The 20,371-nt window shown below is 61.3% G+C and overlaps 1 protein-coding gene across 16 annotated transcripts; it reads left to right on the forward strand.

The window, feature by feature from the left end:
* Positions 1–1,458: 1,458 nt before the first annotated feature.
* TNS2 (tensin 2) lies at positions 1,459–20,221 on the forward strand. 16 transcript variants are annotated; one of them, XR_010932414.1, is made up of 30 exons: positions 5,823–5,840; positions 6,657–6,830; positions 7,954–8,034; positions 8,495–8,603; positions 9,104–9,141; positions 10,032–10,070; positions 10,361–10,399; positions 10,553–10,602; positions 10,833–11,022; positions 11,300–11,350; positions 11,643–11,765; positions 11,853–11,917; positions 12,744–12,827; positions 13,385–13,497; positions 13,592–13,652; positions 13,916–13,991; positions 14,248–14,377; positions 14,466–14,531; positions 14,613–14,726; positions 14,930–16,141; positions 16,283–16,433; positions 16,556–17,145; positions 17,261–17,350; positions 17,665–17,790; positions 17,996–18,088; positions 18,340–18,538; positions 19,077–19,117; positions 19,208–19,276; positions 19,383–19,412; positions 19,582–19,624. XR_010932414.1 is itself a non-coding variant. In XM_067696672.1 (30 exons), exons 1-30 carry the CDS (start codon positions 6,756–6,758, stop codon positions 19,718–19,720), a joined length of 4,329 nt encoding a protein of 1,442 aa, XP_067552773.1. In that variant the 5' UTR covers positions 6,601–6,755; the 3' UTR covers positions 19,721–20,221. The 16 variants fall into 16 exon arrangements, 13 of the variants coding, with proteins under 13 accessions (XP_067552776.1, XP_067552775.1, XP_067552777.1 ...); XR_010932415.1 differs by having other exon boundaries at positions 19,077–19,123; positions 19,582–19,623; XM_067696672.1 differs by lacking the exon at positions 5,823–5,840 and adding an exon at positions 18,215–18,292 and having other exon boundaries at positions 6,601–6,830; positions 18,461–18,538; positions 18,949–19,117; positions 19,582–20,221.
* The last annotated feature ends 150 nt before the right edge of the window (positions 20,222–20,371 follow it).

Below are 20,371 nucleotides of genomic sequence, written 5' to 3' on the forward strand. Positions count from 1 at the left end.
TGTGTTCCATTTCCTGTACTGTTTATTTTAGTCATAAGATTAAGCGGGAACTCTAGGGATAAATCCTCATGTCCTTGAGAGGGTGTCTCCATAAACCTCCACCCTTCAGTCTGGAGAGGTGATGTGTCTGCTGTCCTAGGCTATACCACACAGGCAGAGTGGAGTTACGGTTGACAGTGTGGTGTGGGTTACAACTGAGGCCACTTTTAATGCACAGGCAGCGGGAATTTTCCAAACAGCTAGGGACAGACTGTTCATTGTTGCAAGGCAGGAAAGAGATTAGAACAGTGGCAGAGAATCCTTAAGGTCACAAGGGGGTGGGAGCACAGAAAGCCACGGAAACCTCAGTCGACAGTTTTGGGGACTTGGAGCCAAGAGGAAGTGTGGGGCGGGAGGTGTAAGGAGATGGAAGCACAGTGACACAGGTGGCTTTCCTGGGCCAACTGCAGCAGCAGCTGCTCTTGTAGTTTATTGCTGGTGCGTTGACTTCTGAAGTCGAGCAATAAGTGGCTTGGTGTGCTGTGATCCCTGTGGGTAGGGAGGAAAAGCTCCGGCCCAGGCTACCTGTACCTACAGCCTACAAGGCAGCGCTTGCATACTGCAGCTCCAACGCAGGCAGCAGCCTCAGTCACATCCTCCAAAGCCTTCATTTCAAGCCACTCCCCTCACTGTGTAATACTGAGGTCTTGGTAAATGATGATGGAAAAAAGGGTGAAGCTAGGAAAGGCTGACCGGAAAGGGGTTCATGTTGGTTGTGCACAGAAAAGGCAGGGAGGAAAACTCCCTGTACTATGGCCCAACAGGGTACTCAAGTTCAAGGGAAAGGTAGGCACCGGTATGGCGCCCATCCTCAGTCATAAGAATGTGTGGACTCTTTCAGAAGCCCAGCCGTGGAAACGGGTCCCAGGATGGGTCAGCCCTGTCAACCTACGTAAATCTTGAGCCATCAGAGGCTGCAGGTTTGGCATCAACTTCAGTCTGGTCAGGTCCCTCGTGTATTCCAATCCACACGGCCTAGTTTCTTCTAAACAGAGTCAAACACTAGGCTCTGGATCCCAAGGCAGGGTCCCAGTTAGTGCTGAGGGCGTCACCTCGAGCGCTAAGTGAGCTCACAGCATCTGGTTTCTCAGGAAGTGGGAGAGCTACATACACATCTGCTCCTGGGAAGCATTATTTCTCAAATAAAACCTTGTTTCTCAGCAACAATTTGTAGCCCCCAGGGCCACAAGTGTGGAGGAAAGACGTGCCTTCCCTCACCCCCCAGCCTCAGCAGAAAGAAAGAGTTTGGAAGAGGCGAGCTGTGCAGCTCCCCGCCCAGCTGCAGCAACCTCCCAGCTGGACAATATATCCTCTGTCCTCAGCTAGGAGATCTTGCCTCTGGAGACAGCTCTTCCCCTTCCCCCACTCTTCCTGGTTCCCAGAGCCCAAACCCTCCCCTGAAGTTCCCCTGACCTCTTCCAGCCAGACCAGCCTACTCCCTCAATGCTCTCCTATAGTCCCCCACCCCCAGGATCTGAGCACACTCAGTCACAGGCATGGGATCACCCCAGACCAGGGAAGAGGGGGTTCAGCCTTCCGTGCCAGGATGGGCTGCCCCCTGCATAGTTAAGGTAAGAAACCCTGCATGAAGGGTCAGAGGGTGTTGCTCAACTTGTTTCACCTTCACTAACATGATCCTGCTTTTCTCCTCCCTTTCCCCTTCCTTTCTAAAGTCCCCTCTGCTCTGAGCTGGTAGTCAGGATGGCTGGCTGGCCCTATGTGCCACGTGCCACCCATTATAATTTCACCCCCTCCAAGCCACCTTCTATATTTTCTCACTCTCAACCTTCCTCATCAGCTTTCCCCCTTCAGCCCCCTTCCGCCGTCCCCACATTGAGAGCAGGAATCAAGTCTGGGCTGGAAGTTCCGCTACCCATCTTACGACCCTCCCCCAATTCCTTGGAACCTCAGAAGTGCCTCTTAGAGAGAATTCCCTGGCGGTCCAGTGGTTAGGAGTCGGGGCTTTCACTGCTGAGGGGCCGGGTTTGAAAAAAAAAATTTCCTCTTAGGGGCAGCAATACCAGCATGAGTGTGAGGCTCTGGCCCTCCCATCATTCTGGGATCCAGTCAAGTACGTTTTCTCTGGGTCCCAGTCTCTCCTTTGGTACCTCTAAAACCTACCCTTTGGCGTGCATCCCAGGGCCCAGCCAAAGACCCTAATGAACTCTGGAAAGAGCAAGATTTTAAAAGAGGTAGACTTAGGCTCCAAAGAACGGAGTGAATTTTCCTATCTTGGCTATCTCGATTACATAATCAAATCTTACCAAAATACACAGAACGACCTTCAGCCCTGCCCCTTCGCCAGTAGCCTCTGATCCCCGTGGTTCTCCTCTCTCCTCTGGCCTTCTCCAGACTCTGGCCTCTCACCTTCTCCCAGTGCCTCCCTACCTCTTCCCTCCCCCGCTCCGTTGGCCCCCAGCCCTTCCTCCAGATCCCAGTGACTCCTGCCGCTCTAATCTCTGCCTATTGGACACCAACTCAGTCAAGAGCAGTAAGATCAAGGCTCCCCGGTCCCAGCCACACCTACCCCTCCCAAATGCCAGTCTCTGGGGGACCTGCATTGTCACCATCCGCAGCTTCCCAGCCTCTTCCCTGCCGCCAGATTAGCATCAGGTGCCCCACTCCCTCGTAATCAGAACCAGACTTCTCAGCCTTTGCCAAAGGCTAGATGAGCACAGAAAAGACCCAGCTGAGAGAGGAGACAGGGAGGGATAGAAGGCCTTAGCGCGGGCGATACTGGCTGCCTTGAGCACGTATTGGGCATTGAGGTCTGGGCACCGGCTCCTCAGAATCCGCCTGCCCCCCTCCCCCACCAGTTTTCATCATGGAAAATCCAGTGGGGAGGGTGAGGGAGAAAGTGTCAGGAAGTGCTCACTGCTAAAGAACACTGGGGAACCTGGGAATGGGAATAGATTGATTGAGCTTCTAGAAAGACATCCTTTCCCTCTACCTTCCCCTCCAGGGTGGCACAACTCAAACCAGCCCCACAGCCCATTAACTCAGCTCCAGGAAGTTCCTATCCAGTACCAGATCCAGACACTGCAAAAGAAGTGAATGAGATTAGACCACAGAATAAATTTCCATGTCCACTGGAAAGCCTGGAACTTGAGTTAAATGAGAGGAAGACTTTAATAGAATTATCCTAGGGAACAGGAATGACAGTCCAGGTCCAAAGCAGGGCGATGTTTGGGCCGACTGGAGCAGCTTAGGCGTGGGGTTGGGAGGTTGAACTTGACCTGAAGGTCCTCAGCTGTGAGTCCTTTGGGGCAGACTAGGTGGCATTCGAGAAGTCTCCGGTGGCAGAGGACCAGAGGAGTGCGTCCAGCGACTTGGGACATAAGTGATACCAGATGCCTTCGTTTGAAGCCCCGGTGGGTAGGTGGCGCTAGCCCCACTAGGCTAGGCCGCAGGTGGCCCCTGATTTCGGGGTCAGGCCCACTCCCAAACGCATTCCTGTGGAGGGGCCGAACTGAGAGAGGCCGAGGCAGTCCTCTGCACCCTTGTTTCTAGTGCCTTCTGGACCTGTGTCCACCTTTTCTTCTGCGTCTGTTTGGCTCGTAAGTTTTTTTGCCTGTGTCCCTCTGGGTCAGTCTCTTGGACTCTTTAAGATTTTCCTGTCCCTGTGTTCTCCGCGTCCACCTCTCCCAAAATCTCTCCCCGCATTTCTGTCTCTTCCGATCTCCAAGGGTCTCTGCCAGTCCCCGCATGCCTCCTTCCCAGCTCCTGGGCGCGTGGGTTCGCCAGAGAAGGTGGGGAGGAGAAAAGGAAGAAGGAGAAGGACGAGGGGCGGGGAGCGGGCGGCACGTGGGGATTGGAGCCCGGGAAGGAGGGAGAGAGGGAGGGAGAGGAGCCCGCGGGAGGGAGGAGAGGGCGGCGCAGGGAGCGGCAGGGGTGAGCGCAGCGCGCCCGCCCCGTCTCCTCCGCCTCCTCCGCGTCCGCTCGGCGCGGGCCCGGACGAGATGGGCTGGCCCGGGGGCTCCCCCTGCTGCTGCCCCGCCCCGCCGCGCCCCCGCCCCGCCGGGCGCCCCCCGCAGGTGAGTGGCCGCGCTGCGCCGGGCGGGAGGGCGGCGGCCTGTGCGTCACGGCCCGGCGGGCAGTGCCGGGGGCGGTCGCCAGGGGGCGCGGGGCCACCGGGTGGGGCGAGGGGGCGCGGGGAGCGGGGCGGGCGCGCTGGGCCGGGTGTCGGGAGCCGCGGGGCCGGGGACGGCACCGGGCGGGGCCCGGAGGCCGGAAAGGTGACCAGGGGGCGGGGCCGGCCCGCGGTCACTCCCCGGCCCGGCCGTCTCGCCTTCGCCCGTCCCGGGCGCACACGCCGCCGCTCCGTCCCGCCACGCACGCGCTCGCGCCGCCCCTGCAGGCCCGGGACCTGGGCGGTAACTGGCCGGGGAGAGTGCGAGTCAGGGTTTTGCTATTTTACTTCACATCTGGGGAAACCGAGGCAGATTCGGCTTCCACCGTCAATTCTCCAGGTCACCCTGGGCACACTCGAACACTCCGCCTTCCCTCCTTGTCTCCTTCCCTGGGCCTCACCCCTCCTCGCGGCTGGGCTCCCAGCCGCTCATCCAACCACAGCTATTTCCAGGAAGGGGGAGTGTTGGGTGGAGGGGGTTCTCCAAACAAACCCAGGGCTTGGGAAGTAAGAGGAGGCCAGGCTGGGGGACAGACTGACGGGCTCTGGAAAGTTCCAGGCAGGAGGAGGGTGAGGGTCCCAGGGGTCTGGCCTGGCCTTCCCAGGCCTGCCCCAGCGAGCTGCTTTTCCTCTCAGCACTGCCTGAAGGCTCAGCGCTCTCCCATCCCATCTCACTTCAGAGGTGCTCCACAGGGTGGGGAGGGACTCAAAGCCATGCTTCCCTGGCCACCCAACATGGGGGCTAGTGAGCCACCCACGGGGACAGGAGTGAGGGTCAGAGAAGGTCTGGGGACCTGTTGCCAGGTGAGGGGACTTTCAGCCTCGGGAGGCAGCAGGAGTAGAGAGAAGCCTGCTGGAGGGGTCCTGGCCAGGGTAACTGTAATAGGAGGGGAGAAGGGCCATCCCACCACTACCACAGCACCTCTCCTGATCCCAGCAGGGCTGGGGACTGCACCAGGCCAGGCCCGGTTGCCCACACTGGCCAGGGGCCTGGAATGTCCTGGGACCCAGCCAGGGCTGGTGGGGTGGGAGTGTGTTGCAGAGCCAGTGCCCCTCTCCAGTTACAGGCTAGGCCTCCCTCTGGCTAAGGTACCCTGGGGGCAGACTTCCTGACCTGGAAGGAGAATTAGAGCTTCAAGGGAGAAGCCTCAGGGTAAACCCAGTCCAGGCAGCCCAAGGAAGTGTCCTGATTGGGCTCATCCCGGCAGCAGCGGCAGGGTTAGACCAACCCAGATGGGCTCGAGGGAGGGAGAGGGAAGGTTAAGGAGGACCTGGTGGGAGAAGCCAGAGCTGGGGGAGCTTCCAGAGCCCTGGGACATTCAGTAATACGCTGCAAATGGGGGCGGGACACGCACGTTTGCACATTCTTTCAAGCCACTGGACTGTTCCACTGGACTGCTCTGGGGAGCTGCTGTCCAAGGCTTGGGGCTGAGGACCCCCAGGCTATTAACCCCTTATACTTTCGGAAGATTACTTCCCCCATCCTTTCCAAGGCCCCAATCCACCTCCTTCCCTTAACTTCCGGGACAGGAAGCTGGCCGCATTCCCAGGAGGGAGGCAGGAGGCCCGCGGAGGGGCGTGGAGTATGTGTTGGGAGGGGGGCCTCCTGTCCGGTTCTCGGGCCCTGGGACAGCTGCTGAGGAAGGAGAGCGGAGCTGGGAGAGCCATGAAGGTAGCGTTCAGGCTCGGGGGGGGGCGGGGGGGGCCCAGACCTAGAGCTTGGGGTGGCAAGGCTCAAAAGAACTAGAGACCTGAGAGAAACAAGCCAGAGAATAGGTGAGTAGGGTACTGTGTCAGGAGCAGAGCAGCTGGGGAGCTCTCAGGAGAAGGGCCCCAAATGCCTCGGGCTGGGGCAGGAGAATGGCTCGCTCCTGTGCGCAGAGCGGACTCTGGCTGGAATTTGACCTTCCAGTGTAGATGGTGGGGGCAGGGGGCCAGTGCACGTTCTCCTTTTCCTATTTCTTCACAACTGGTAAAACTGAGGCAGGAAGCTGGCCCTCAGTCCCATTCTCCCTAACCCTCAGGATGCACTTCAGTCCTGAGCTGGCTGGGGTGGCAATTCCCAGCTCCCACTCCCCCCACCAGAGTCCCCAGAGAGCCTGAGAGTTCAGGCCGGGAGGCTGGCCTGGCTGGGACGCGGTGTTCCCCGCTGGCCCTTGAGCCCTGCCCTGAGACCTAAATTCCCACCCCGCCCCTGCCCCGCCCCACTGGGGGCTGGATCTCAGGATCCCACAGATCCCTGGATAGGGCAGATCCCTGGGCATGGGGCAGCTCCAGAGCAGGGTGGGCTGGGGGCAAAAGATCCTGGGCTGACACTCCCAGCAGGATAGATCCTGGGAATCCGATCTCCTGGCCTCCCCCACTTCCTACCCCCCCACCCGCCCCCACTTCCTGGAGCAGCGACCTGCCCCCTTCCCGCCTGCACTCCCCTCCACTTCCAGGGCTGGGCTTCTCCTCACACCAGCCAGACAGCCTACTCTCCACCCAGGGGAAGTGGCTGCCTCCGCCAGGCCGCTTCCAGGAAGCCCCGGGCCAGGCCCCAGCATTGTTTGGGCCCCACGGCCGGCACCCCAGGCAGCCGGACACCATGAAGTCCAGCGGCCCAGTGGAGAGGCTGCTCAGAGCCCTGGGGAGGAGGGACAGCAGCCGGGCCACCAACAGGGTAGGAGGGCCCATTGGCTGGACAGAGGAGGGGCAGGGGTGGAGGTGTGGGCAGTGGGGGAGGGGGCCAGGACTCAGGCCAGACCCCCTTCCCAGTTTCGGCTTCCTCAGCCTTCTCCCCTTGTCCCGCATCCCCTCGCGTCCCCTCGTTACGCTATCGCTCTGGAGTGGCCAGGTCTGGCTGTGGCGTGAGCAGCAGACGTTAGGGTTAGAGCAAAACCTCGTGTCCCTTTCAGCTCCCCTGACACATTCCCTGCCCTAGCCCAGGCCAGCCCTGCACCCAGGAAGGTATACATCATCGTAGGACCTTCCTGGGTACTATTCTGGAACCCCAGAGAGGACGTCCCTAAGCTGAGAAGCTTGAGGGAGATGGGATGGGGGTGGCGAAGGAAGGAAGGGAGGGAGGGAGGCAGCCAGGTCTCAGGAGTGCTTTAGACAAACGGGGGCAGTTGATTGGCTTTCCACTGCTATCACCTGTGTGTGCCATTAATGCCAAAATGCACCCAGGTTTCCTAGTGGGTCTGGCAGAGTTGGTCCAGCCCAGAAGAGTTCAAGTTGGGTTTAATCCAGAAGCTTCAGGGACAGCCAAGAGACCAGAGGTGCTGCCTGCATCCCCAGGCTGAGGGGCCTGGAGGCCCCTTCACTGCCTTTCCCCACATTTTCTCAGCCTCACCCCAAAAGAAGCATCTCAGGGCAACATGAGACAATACAATGGGGGAGGGAGGCAGGAACTTGAACACCAGAGAAGGAGAAAAATAGGTAGAAGAGAGAAGAGGCAAGGAAGCAAATGGTCCCCAGAGGATGGGAGGGATGGGACAAGGTAGGCCTGGGCCATAGGGGGCATCCCAGCCTCCCCGCTCACTGCACTCTGGGTGGGGAGGGGCCCAGGAGCATCTGCTCCACCCTCTCCCCCTCCAACGCTGGAATCCCACTTGAACCTCCTCAAGTGACAGGGCACTTACTACATCCTGGGCACTTACTACATCCCGGAGCAGTAAGGCAGCGAAATATTTCCAAGTCATGCCTCCATCTGCCTCTCCCTCTGAGCATTACCGCCCCCTCCTTACACAACTGCTGCCTGCCGCCTGGGTGCACAATGAGTAAACATGTTGTTCTGACACTAGGGGGAGGAGGGCGTGTCAGCCGCCTGGAGGACTGGGACATCGGGACCAGGGGAGCAGGCCTGGCTGAGGCCCTCCTGCCGGGTCAGTCTGGGTGCTGTGTGACTGACACCGTACATTCATGCCTGAGCCCCTCCCTGCTCACTCTACCGAAGCCTCCAGCTGGGGAGGGCAAGATGGGAGGAGAAACAGGTTGTCTTCATAGCAGAGTCAAGGAGCACCATCCCCCCACACCAGGACGGAAGCTCTAGGGCTTGGGTGGCAGTGACCGCAAGGGTATCACACACCAGGGCCACGTGAGGGGCCTAAGTGATCCCTTGGGGAGGAGCTGACCCAGCTAGGGTGACGCAAGGGGCCAGGTTCTATGCACTGTCTAGGACAAGCCCTACAACTGCCCGGAAACAGCTGTGGCCAAGTGCATTCTACGAGTTTGGGGGCTTTATTGGGATGGAAGAGAGAAACTGTGCAGTGCTCGGGCCCCGGCCTGGTCCTGGAGATGGGCCCGTGGGAACTGACACCTCTGTCTGTCTGTCCCTCCACCTAGCCTAGGAAAGCTGAGCCACATAGCTTCCGGGAGAAGGTTTTCCGGAAGAAACCACCGGTCTGTGCAGTGTGTAAGGTGACCATCGATGGGACAGGCGTCTCATGCCGAGGTGAGGCGCCCTGCCCTATGCTGTGACTCTGCGAGCATCACCCAGCACCACTGGGTTGCACAACCCCAGCAGGCAGACCGCAGAACAGAACCCGTACTGCGCGTGCTGCCCCTGGGCTGGGCCACGTGGGAGCCAAGAGGAACTGCGTCCCCTCCAAACAGCCCTTGCTCCCCCAGCACCCCAGGAGACCCAGTACTCTAAATCACCTTCCCACGTCACCTGAGACTGGAGGCTTTCCTCCCTTGCTTCCTCTTCACTCGCACCCACCCTAGAACGTTACCCCTGGCTCCCTCCCTCCCTGGCCTGGGCAGTAGGGCACCACTGCCATGCGCTTCCCTTGAACTCTGCCCCTGCTCCCCCACTCCAGCCAGCTCAGTACAGCCGGAGTCCTGGAAGTCCCAAGGTCTAGTTCCAGGGCCTGGGGAGATGGGAGAGGGCCACCCCTTCCACTGCCCCAGTGGGCCCCTGCTAACCCCTCTCCTCCCCTCCATCCCCTCTAGTCTGCAAGGTTGCGACACACAGAAAATGTGAAGCAAAGGTGGGTACCTGCTGTGGGGAGGGGGACTGGGGTCCCTTCCTCCTCTGAAACAGGCTTCTCCGACCACACTGGCATCAACCCTCCACCCTTCTCATCATTGGGGAACCCCTGCTGGGTGGGAGAGGGTACTGTACTGGGCCCTTTAAGAACCATCCTACTCCACCCCCTGGAGGGCTGGCCCAGGCAGCGCAGACAGCGACAGCGCAGCGTTTGTCTTGGTGCGGTGCCCAGGCTGCAGCTGGCGAGTGGATGGGGGGTGGGGAAGAGGAGGAGAGCGAGGAGGAGGAAGGGTGGGGTGGGTGGGTGTCAGAGCAGGATTTCGGAGACTGGCAGCCGGATGGGCTGTGCCTTCCTTCTGGGGAGGGGTCCTCAGGATGCCTGAGTGGGTCTTGTCCTGGGCCCTGGAAAGGCTGGGCAGAAGGTGCAAGGTTTAGATAGCACCCACTGTCCACTGGGAACCTGAGACAGCTGCATCTCTGGGGAGGTGCCCTGGTCCTCCTCCTGCAGTGTGAGGGGTCCTAGGGCCTTGGAGCTGGCTTTGGGGAGCTGTGTGCCCAGGGGCAGGGTCTCCCAGTGAAAGAGGCCAGTGTCCATCCCTAGATGGCCTGCCTGCATGGCTCTATATATAACTCCTGTCCTGCAGCTGGATGAATGGGGGTCTGTGTGGGCAGGGGGCTGGAAGCCAAGAGTAACAAGTGGGGGGCCCAGGGGTGGGGGACCGAGAGGCCAGAGGGGAGGCTCCCTTAAATAGAAGAACCTCAGTTGCAGCCTGCGCCCATCTGCTGACAGCCCCTCCAACTTCTCGCTGAAGCTGAGGGGTGGCCCCATCCTTAAGCCTGGGAAAGCCCATTTCACCAGCAGCTCAGCTCCTCACTCCCGTCTCCTTCCAGGTGACTTCGTCCTGTCAGGCCTTGCCTCCCACGGAGCTGGTAAGTATGCTCTGGGATGGGGTGACCGAGGCAAGGAACCTGGCTGCGGCGGTGTCCAGAGGTCTGGTGGCCACAGAGAGGGCCCCCAGGAGGTTACCTTGAATGGACTAATGTGGATAGTGGTCAATCCTGAGGCAGTGGGAAAAAATTTGAGCCCTCTGCTATCGTCCTCTTGGGCCTGCTGGGGGCTAGGACTCCGCCCCCCCCCCCCAGTACATTCCTCACAGGGACGCCGGCTGGTCCTCGCCCCTTCCCTAACCACTCCCTTTTCCTCCCCCATCTCCCTCTAGCGGAGAAACACGGCCCCTGTGAGGCGCATAGAGCACCTGGTAAGGTGATGCTGGAGGAGGGGGGCGGAAGCAGGTAGCTCTGGGACTAAGGACCTAGGTTTCTTCTGAGGCAAAAGTTCATGGAACTCTGGAGTGGGGAGCCTAGAGTGAGGGGCACAAAAGACGTGTGCAAAGTCTCATCTCATCCACCAGGGATCCACCAAGTCTCTGAACTACTCAAAGCAACGCAGCACTCTGCCCAGGTAAGTGAGGGCGCGGGGTGTGGTCCCATAGGAGCCCCTTCCGCTGGCCTCACACCTCAGCCCAGGGCAGGGCCCCCCAACAAAGCTCTCCAGGCCAGCGCCGCCCCCCAGCTGGTCCCACCCACTCTCAGGACCCAGGAGACCTCACCTGTAGTCAGCCAAACACCCTTCCTCCACACCAGCCTCCGGTGCCCGCCCCACCCCCACTCTCCGCCCTGTTCCTAACACAGGCTTCGCCTCCTCCCCAGGAGCTTCAGCCTGGATCCTCTCATGGAGCGCCGCTGGGACTTGGACCTCACCTACGTGACGGAGCGGATCCTGGCCGCCGCCTTCCCCGCGCGGCCCGACGAACAGCGACACCGGGGACACCTGCGCGAGCTGGCTCACGTGCTGCAATCCAAGCACCGCGACAAGTACCTGGTGAGGGGCGGGACCTGCCTCAGTCAGCCAACGAGAGGGCTGGGAGGTCCAGGCCCCTCCCTGACGTCACGCCGCGGAGGCGGAGCCCCGAGTGGGCGGGGCCCGGGCGCAAACCTGGACCGCCGACTGGGCTGTACGAGCTAGGGTGGGCCTTAGCGACCCCCTCATTTTGGAGAAAGACCCTTCCTTAGGGTCACAGCGGGTGATACCACCTCCAAGCATGATCGCGCCTCGCTGCCTGGGGTCACTTCGCCTAATGCCCCCACTTTACTTGCAGCTCTTCAACCTTTCAGAGAAAAGACATGACCTGACCCGCCTAAACCCCAAGGTAGGAGAGGATTAAAGCCATCACCCCCTGCCTCCTCGGTATTAATAGTAGCAATTGCTATCTACTTCACTCTGAAGCACTTTCCCATATGACACGTCACTTGGGACACCCCAAAGCATGGTGCATCAGGTATCAACCCATTGTCCAGGTGAGGGAAGTGTTGAAGCTGCCATGGACACAGCCAACAGGCCCCTGACCTTGTCTCCAGGCCCCTACAGCCTGTCCCTCTTCCACCCCCACCCACCTCTTCTTTGGTGGCCACCAGCCCCAGTCCCACTCCTGCACCCCTCAGGTCCAGGACTTTGGCTGGCCTGAGCTGCACGCGCCCCCGCTGGACAAGCTGTGCTCCATCTGCAAAGCCATGGAGACGTGGCTCAGTGCTGACCCGCAGCATGTGGTCGTACTGTACTGCAAGGTGAGCTGGGAGCGCAAGTTCGCAGGGCTGGGGTGCCCTCAGCCAGGAGCCCCAGCAAGCCCTGCATCCCTGTCTCTTTGTCCTTAGGGGAGCAAGGGCAAGCTCGGGGTCATCGTCTCTGCCTACATGCACTACAGCAAGATCTCTGCAGGGTAAGGCTCCCCAGCCCCGAGCGCCCCCTTCCCCAGTGACCCTTCCTCCAGCTGGCCCTTGACGAGCCCATCTCCTCTGAAGCCCACCTCAGTGTTCAGAAGAGCCATTTACTATAAACTTGACCTTTCCACCTCCTTCTTCTCACTTGTACTTCACCACAGTTTTCCTAGGGCTGCTGTAACACAGTGCCACAAACTAAGTGGCTTAAAACAACAGAAACCTGTTGTCTCAGTTCTGGGGGCTACAAGTCTAAAATCTGAGGTGTCAGCAGGGCCACACTCCCCCTGAGACTCTGGGTAGAGACCTTCCTGGCCTCTTCCGAGCTCCTGGTGCTGCCAACAGTCCTTGGTGTTCCCTGGCTTGCAGATGCACCACTCCGATCTCTGCCTTTGTTGTCACATGGCCTTCTTCCTGTGTGTCTGTGTGTCTGTGTCTCTTCTTCTCTTCTTCTAAGGACACCAATCATATTGGATTAAGGGCTCATCCTACTCCAGTATAACATCATAACTAATTACATCTGCAACGACCCTATTTCCAAATAAGGTCACATTCTGAGGTACATATCTTTTGTGGGGACACGATTCAACCCATAACATGGTCTTATTGTCCCATTTTACAGAGGAAGAAACTAAAACTCAGGGAACAATTGCCCGAGGTCCAACAACTAGTAAAGTGACTGGGGTTTCTAGTTCTCTTCACCACCACTCTGGGCCTCCTCTAGACTTGGGGGAAATTGCACCTCTCTTCCCTCCCCTGGGGCTTAGAGATGGGAGACCAGGTTGGAGACCAGCCCCTAAGACCCCACACTGGTCCCACTCTCCCCAGGGCGGACCAGGCGCTGGCTACCCTTACCATGCGGAAGTTCTGTGAGGACAAGGTGGCCTCGGAGCTGCAGCCCTCCCAGCGCCGGTGAGCAGCCTAGGTGGGGACGGGCCAGAGGAGCAGTTCCCTCCGTGGCTACGAAGGCCGAGGTTCTCTCATTCATGCCGCACACCTTCATGGAGCGCCTCCTGTGTGCTTGGGATTGTGCCAAATGCTGAGAACGCAGAACAAGCACAGGGTCCCTGCTCTCACGGGGCTTATTTACATGCTAGTGGGGTAGACGGCAATAAACCTGTGAATAAGGAGACAAGGTCGTTTTGGATGATGACAGGTGCTATCTATACAAAAAGTAAAGCTGAGTCTCGTGGTGAACGGAGACTCACAGGACAGTCAGGGCCCACCGCTATATAACGTGAGGCAGAGATCTGGGGGAAGAGCATTCTAGACAGAGGGAACAGCAAGAACAAAACCTCGGAGACAGCAAGAAGGATGGAGGTTAGATGCAAGGACGAAATCTCTGTTGAGCTGGAAGATGGGAGGGAAGCGCCGAGGAGAAGGTGGCTGGGGCGGCGTTCGTAGTTGAGATGACACCAGGGGATCTCCAGAGGAAGGGGCTTACGTCCTCCTTGACATCCCCCCACCAGGTATATCAGCTACTTCAGTGGTCTGCTGTCCGGCTCCATCAGAATGAACAGCAGCCCTCTCTTCCTGCACTATGTGCTCGTGCCCATGCTGCCAGCCTTTGAACCTGGCACGGGTGAGTCTGCTTGGAATGTACTCCAGGGAGCGGGCTGTCCCCCACCCCCTCCACTCAGCACCCCTCACGTGCCTTCTCCTTCTTGCCCCTCCAGGTTTCCAGCCCTTCCTCAAGATCTACCAGTCCATGCAGCTTGTCTACACGTCTGGAATCTAGTGAGTGCTCTGTTCCCGGGCCCCTGCTTCCCTGCTCCCTGGGTCCCTGTTTCTCCAGCCTCCCCAGATAGCTGGGCCTCCAGCCACTGCACCCACAAACTAATAGCATCACAGAATCCGTTTTGTAGGTGGGGAGGCTGATGCTTACAGGGCTCTCACTAAGGCAGTGTTCAGTCTCCAGTCTCCCAACTGCCTCCTGACTCTTCACAGCCACCCGTGTACCCGAGTGCCCCTGATTCACCTTTGCCCTCTCTCTTCCCCAGTCATGTCGCAGGCCCTGGTCCCCAGCAGCTTTGCATCAGCCTAGAGCCGGCTCTCCTCCTCAAAGGCGATGTCATGGTGAGGGGGCCTTAGCGACAGGGAGAGTCCTGGGGGTGGGGTGAGGGGCGGTGGTATGAGCCGCCAGCTGCACAGTCTCTGGTGAGCCATCAATTTGAGGCCGATGGGAGGGCAAAGAGGGCATCCTCCTGATGGGGAGGTCACCCTGGGGTTCAGGCAAGGCAGAGCCGTGGCCAGATAGTCCCCAGGGTGGAAGCACTGAGGAGACGTGAGTGGACACGAGGGCCTGAACGCCGGTCTCCCTCCCCTCACCCAGGTGACGTGCTATCACAGGGGTAGCCGGGGGACTGACCGGACCCTCGTGTTCCGAGTCCAGTTCCACACGTGTACCATCCATGGACCACGGCTCACCTTCCCCAAGGACCAGCTGGACGAGGCCTGGGCCGGTGAGTTGGAGACAAGTGGCTTGGGGGCTGGAGCCCAGGTGAGGGCGGGCGGGCGGGCGCCTGGTTCCTCACTGCCCACTCCCCGCAGACGAGAGGTTCCCCTTCCAAGCCTCGGTGGAGTTCGTCTTCTCCTCCAGCCCAGAGAAGATCAAAGGTGAGAGCCAGGCCTGGCCCCGGCTGGGGGCGGAGGGGAGTCGTCCCTCCCTGCGCCTCACCCCCGGGTGCCCTTCCGTAGGCAGCACCCCACGGAACGAGCCCTCGGTCTCTGTTGACTACAACACGGCAGAGCCTGCCGTGCGCTGGGACTCTTACGAGAACTTCAACCTGCACCACGAGGACAGTGTGGATGGTGTGTGGGGCGCGGGGCGGCAGGAGGTGGAGTTTTGGGGGGCACATTCTTCCCTCCCCAGGCAGACACCCCTCCCAGGAGACACCCCCTGAGCTGGAGTCTCCTGCGCTGTCCCCTGTTAACTCTCTCTCTCTCTCTCTCTCTCTCTCTCTCTCACCCCCTTTTGCCTGCTTGCCCTCCCTCCCGGACCTCTCCCCACCCAGACTCCGTCACCCATACCCGGGGGCCCCTGGATGGCAGTCCTTACGCCCAGGTGCAGCGGGCCCCCCGCCAGACCCCGCCGGCGCCCTCTCCGGAGCCGCCCCCGCCCCCGCTGCTCTCTGTCAGCAGCGATTCTGGCCATTCGTCCACGCTGACCGCCGAGCCCGCCGCCGAGTCCCCTGGCCGGCCACCCCCGACAGCTGCCGAGCGGCGGGAGCTGGAGCGCCTCCTGGGGGGCTGTGGCGTGGCCGCCGGGGGCCGGGGAGCTGGGCGTGAGACGGCCATCCTCGATGATGAAGAGCAGCCCCCGGCGGGCGGAGGCCCCCGCCTTGGAATGTATTCGGGACACAGGCCTGGCCTCAGCCGCCACTGCTCCTGCCGCCAGGGCTACCGGGAACCCTGCGGGGTCCCCAATGGGGGCTACTACCGGCCAGAGGGGACCCTGGAGAGGAGGCGGCTGGCCTACGGGGCCTACGAGGGGCCCCCACAGGGCTATGCTGAGGCCTCCGTGGAGAAGAGGCGCCTCTGCCGATCGCTGTCCGAGGGGCCGTACCCCTACCCGCCTGAGCTGGGGAAACCGGCCAATGGGGACTTTGGCTACCGCGCCCCAGGCTACCGGGAGGTGGTGATCCTGGAGGACCCTGGGCTGCCTGCCCTGTGCTCATGCCCCGCCTGTGAGGAGAAGCTAGCGCTGCCCACGGCAGCCCTCTATGGGCTGCGCCTGGAGAGGGAGGCTGGAGAGGGGTGGGCGGATGAGGCTGGTAAGGCCCTCCTGCACCCGGTGCGGCCTGGGCACCCGCTGCCCCTGCTGGTGCCTTCCTGTGGGCACCACCATGCCCCAGTGCCCGGCTACAGCTGCCTGAAGCCGCCCAAGGCAGGCGAGGAAGGGCATGAGGGCTGCTCCTACGCCATGTGCCCCGAAGGCAGGTATGGGCATCCAGGGTACCCTGCCCTGGTGACATACGGCTATGGAGGAGCGGTTCCCAGTTACTGCCCAGCGTATGGCCGGGCGCCTCACAGCTGCGGGTCTCCAGGCGAGGGCAGAAGGTATCCCAGCTCTGGTGCCCACTCCCCCCAGGCTGGCTCCATTTCCCCCGGTAGCCCACCCTACCCCCAATCCAGGAACCTCAGCTACGAGATCCCTGCAGAGGAAGGAGGGGACAGGTATCCGCCGCCGGGGCACCTGGCCCCAGCAGGACCCTTGGCATCTGCAGGTGAGGGCACTGGGATGGGGAGTGCCCAGGGCAGAGGAGGGCTCTGGAAGATGGTGGGGGAAGGCACAGAGTGAGAAAGAGCTAAGCCAGACAGAAGGGGCTCTTCCTGGCTCACAGCCCCTCCTCTCACCTTCCCTGCAGAGTCGCCGGAGCCGGTGTCCTGGAGGGAGAGCCCCAGCGGGCACAGCACCCTGCCTCGGTCTCCCCGAGATGCCCAGTGCAATGCCTCTTCTGAGCTGTCCGGTCCCTCCACGCCCCTGCACACCAGCAGCCCAGTCCAGGGCAAGGAGAGGTACCCAGAGGGGCTGGGCAGCTCAGGCGCCTCTTGGTCCGGGCAGACCCTGAAGCCTGGGGTGGGGGCAGCTCTCACGGGGTTCTGGGGCTCTACTAACCACCTGCCCTCCCACCCCGCAGCGCCCGACGGCAGGACACTAGGTCCCCCACCTTGGCGCCCACTCAGAGACTGAGTCCCGGAGAGGCCTTGCCACCTGCTTCCCAGGGAGGGGCTGAAAGAGCTCCAGAGCTGCCAGCAAGAAGTGGGCCTGAGCCTCCGGCCCCTGGTCCCTTCTCCCCAGCCTCCCCGCCCAGCTCACCCAACGACTGGCCTCAGGAGAGGAGCCCGGGGGGCCGTTCGGACAGCACCAGTCCAAGGGGCCCTGTACCCACCACCCTGCCCGGCCTCCGCCACGCCCCCTGGCAGGGCCTTCGAGACTCCCCGGACAGCCCAGACGGGTCCCCCCTCACCCCTGTGCCTACTCAGATGCCCTGGCTTGTGGCGAGCCCAGAGCTGCCACGGAGCTCACCCGTACCTGCCTTCCCTCTGGCTGCATCTTATGACATCAGTGGCCCTACCCAGCCCCCACTTCCCGAGAAGCGCCACCTGCTGGGGCCTGGGCAACAGCCGGGACCCTGGGGCCCAGAGCAGGCATCGCCACCAGCCAGAGGCACGAGTCACCATGTCACCTTTGCACCTCTGCTCCCGGATAATGCCCCCCAACCCCCAGGTATAAAGGCCTTCAGGTGGCTGGGGCCACCTCGGGAGAACCCTTTTTCCCAGGGAGGGGCATGGCATGGGGACTGGGGAGCCCTGAGGCCAAGCGCAGTCCCTCCCTGTCCTAGAGCCCCCTACGCAAGAGAGCCAGAGCAACGTCAAGTTTGTCCAGGATACGTCCAAGTTCTGGTATAAGCCACACCTGTCCCGTGACCAAGGTGAGAAGCCAGCCTGCGCCCACCCCCCGTCCAGGGCTCTGGCTCGGCTTTGGAGCCCATCCTTCCAGTCGGTGCCTCTTCCCCGTCTCAGCGGGCCTCCTCTGGGCCGAGCCTTTCTCTAGCTGGTGATTCTGGGCTTCGGGCTCAAGGAGGTCTAACACTGTCAGCGCTCTGTGCGCTGACTCCCCAGCGGCGTCCCGGGTGCTGCCGCCGCAGCTGTTAGGGCCAGAGGCCTGGGGAACTTGGGCAGCGGAGCGGAGGGGCTCCTTGGGGCTCAGTCGGCCGCTGAGAAGACTTCTCCCAACCTCCTGCAGCCATTGCCCTGCTGAAGGACAAGGACCCTGGGGCCTTCTTGATCAGGGACAGTCATTCATTCCAAGGAGCCTATGGGCTGGCTCTCAAGGTGGCTACGCCCCCACCCAGCGCCCAGCCCTGGAAAGGTACAGAATGGTCAACCGTGAGGGAAACGGGGAGTGGGGTGTGGGGAGGTACCAGAGGCCAGACAAGGCAGGGTGGGCCATGTCGCTTCTTAGTGGGGAGAGGGAGCAGGTGTCCTCTCCTGCTCGGGAAAGAATTCCAGCAGGTGAGAAGCAGAACCTGGAATCTGACGAAGCCTTCCTCTCCCCTCCCCTCCCCTCCGCTCAGGGGACCCCTTGGAACAGCTGGTCCGCCATTTTCTCATTGAGACTGGGCCCAAAGGGGTGAAGATCAAGGGGTGCCCCAGCGAGCCCTACTTTGGTGAGAAGCAGGGGCTGGGAAGGCTGCACTGGGCTGGTCCAGGGAGGCCAAGAGGCGTCAGGAGGGAGGAGGTAGACCGCGGGTATCTCCGGGTGCCTCGAGACCCCACTCGCCTCTCCCCTGCAGGCAGCCTGTCGGCCCTGGTCTCCCAGCACTCCATCTCCCCGCTGTCCCTGCCCTGCTGCCTGCGCATTCCCAGCAAAGGTGGGTGTCCGGTCATCTGTCCTCCCACCTCTCCCCACCCACTGCAGGCAAAGGCAGAATCCCTAGGCCCTGGCTTCCCGCCTGCCTGCCTGCCTTCCCTCGGGGACGGCAGAGGTTGCTCTCCATCTCCCAGCACTGCCACTCCCCACTGGCCCCCGTTTCCCGCAGATCCTCTGGAGGAGGCCCCAGAGGCCCCAGCGCCCGCCAACATGAGCACAGCGGCAGACCTCCTGCGCCAGGGCGCCGGTACGGGCCTCTCCCTCCTTTCCTCCCCCTGGGCACCAAGGGGGCCATTGCTGATACATGGGGCACTGAAAGGCCTTGAGGTGGGTGGGTGGGCCCTGGCGGATGCGTCTAACCCCTGAGGGCAGGGGGAGCCCTGCATCTGTAGGCACAGTGGGAGAGGGAGTCCTTGGTCTAGGCTCTGTGGGGAGGGGGCTTGTTAGGATGCAGATTCTCAGGCCTCTTTCCAGCACCTCTGACTGTGGATCTGGGGGAGGCACAGAATCTGCCTTTTTAACAGGTTACCTGTGTGACATGCATCCCGAGCGCACTGGCTGGGGAAAGTGCGAGAGCCGGTGGGGTGGGGGGATCGAGGGGAGATAGACCTGGGGGCAGGCAGAGCCGCTGCTCCCTCCAACCCCCCGCCCCCCCAGCCTGCAGTGTGCTCTACCTGACCTCAGTGGAGACGGAGTCGCTGACAGGCCCCCAAGCAGTGGCGCGGGCCAGCTCCGCAGCTCTGAGCTGCAGCCCCCGCCCCACGCCAGCCATTGTCCACTTCAAGGTCTCAGCCCAGGGCATCACGCTGACGGACAACCAGAGGAAGTGAGTGTGCGTGCCAAGCCCCCCCGGGGGGGGGGTGCAGGCCCTGGGGCCCCGATTTCCGGGTGACTTTCCCCACCCTCCTCCTCACAGGCTCTTCTTTCGCCGCCATTATCCAGTGAACAGCATCACCTTCGCCAGCACTGACCCTCAGGACCGGAGGTGACCCTCTCCCTCCCAGCCCTTTCGCCCCACAGTCCCCAGCTCAGCTCTTCCGTTGGTAGCTATTCCCCGGGTGCATCCCTTCACAGTTCTTCTCCTTCTGCAGATGGACCAACCCGGACGGGACCACCTCCAAGTAAGCCTCCCTGGGAGTGCAGTCGCCCCTCCCTGGCATGGCATGGCATGGCATGGCACTGGCGTGGCACTGGCGTGGCATCGAGGCACCTCCTTCCCCCCCAACCCTGGCGTGGCAGTCCCTGTGGAAGGGATGCTAAGCCCTCCCCATCCTGCCTTTGTACCCCCAGGATCTTTGGTTTCGTGGCCAAGAAGCCGGGAAGCCCCTGGGAGAATGTGTGTCACCTCTTTGCAGAGCTTGACCCAGATCAGCCTGCAGGCGCCATTGTCACCTTCATCACCAAAGTTCTACTGGGCCAGAGAAAATGAAGGAAGGCCACAAGCTCCGAGCCCACATCGACACTGCGCCCCTCTCAGCACCCCACAGCCCTCACTTCCCCTGGCCTGGACCCAGGAGACCCGGGATCCAGCCCCTCCCCTAGGAATGGGGAGCGGACACCGGCCTGGGACACTGCTCTCCTTCCCCGCCCCCAGCCTGCTAAGCAAAGTGGACGGGCCCATGAGATGACCTTGGATGTGAGCAGATGGCAGAGATGGGTGTGTGAAGGGTGAGAAGGCATCAGCAATGGAGCCTGGAGGAGATGGGGATGGCCCTGCCTGCGCGAGAACATCAGCGCTGGCGGAGACAGGCCCTGCTAGCTCCACCCAGCTGCAGGTCCCAGCATGGCAGGGAGAGGGGAGAGTGTGGGGAGCAAGGCACTCCCTCCTCTGCCTCCCCTCTGAGCAGAGAGATCAGAGTGGGATCACATGAAAAGGGAGCTAAAAAAGAGTCTATTTTTGTGTAATAATAAAGAGTTTCTATAACGTTTAGTCGGAGTTGGAGTCATGCCTTGTTTCCAGGAAGGTCAAAGCCTCAGGTCTCCCAGGGGCACAACTGTGCTTCTTGGGGCATCCCAGGCCCAAGCCAGGCCTGTGGGACACACACGATCCCCCTCCCTGGCCCCATACTGGTCCACACGT

The sequence above is a fragment of the Pseudorca crassidens genome, chromosome 11, assembly GCF_039906515.1.
Source record: "Pseudorca crassidens isolate mPseCra1 chromosome 11, mPseCra1.hap1, whole genome shotgun sequence".
In the NCBI taxonomy this organism is placed as follows: domain Eukaryota; kingdom Metazoa; phylum Chordata; class Mammalia; order Artiodactyla; family Delphinidae; genus Pseudorca; species Pseudorca crassidens.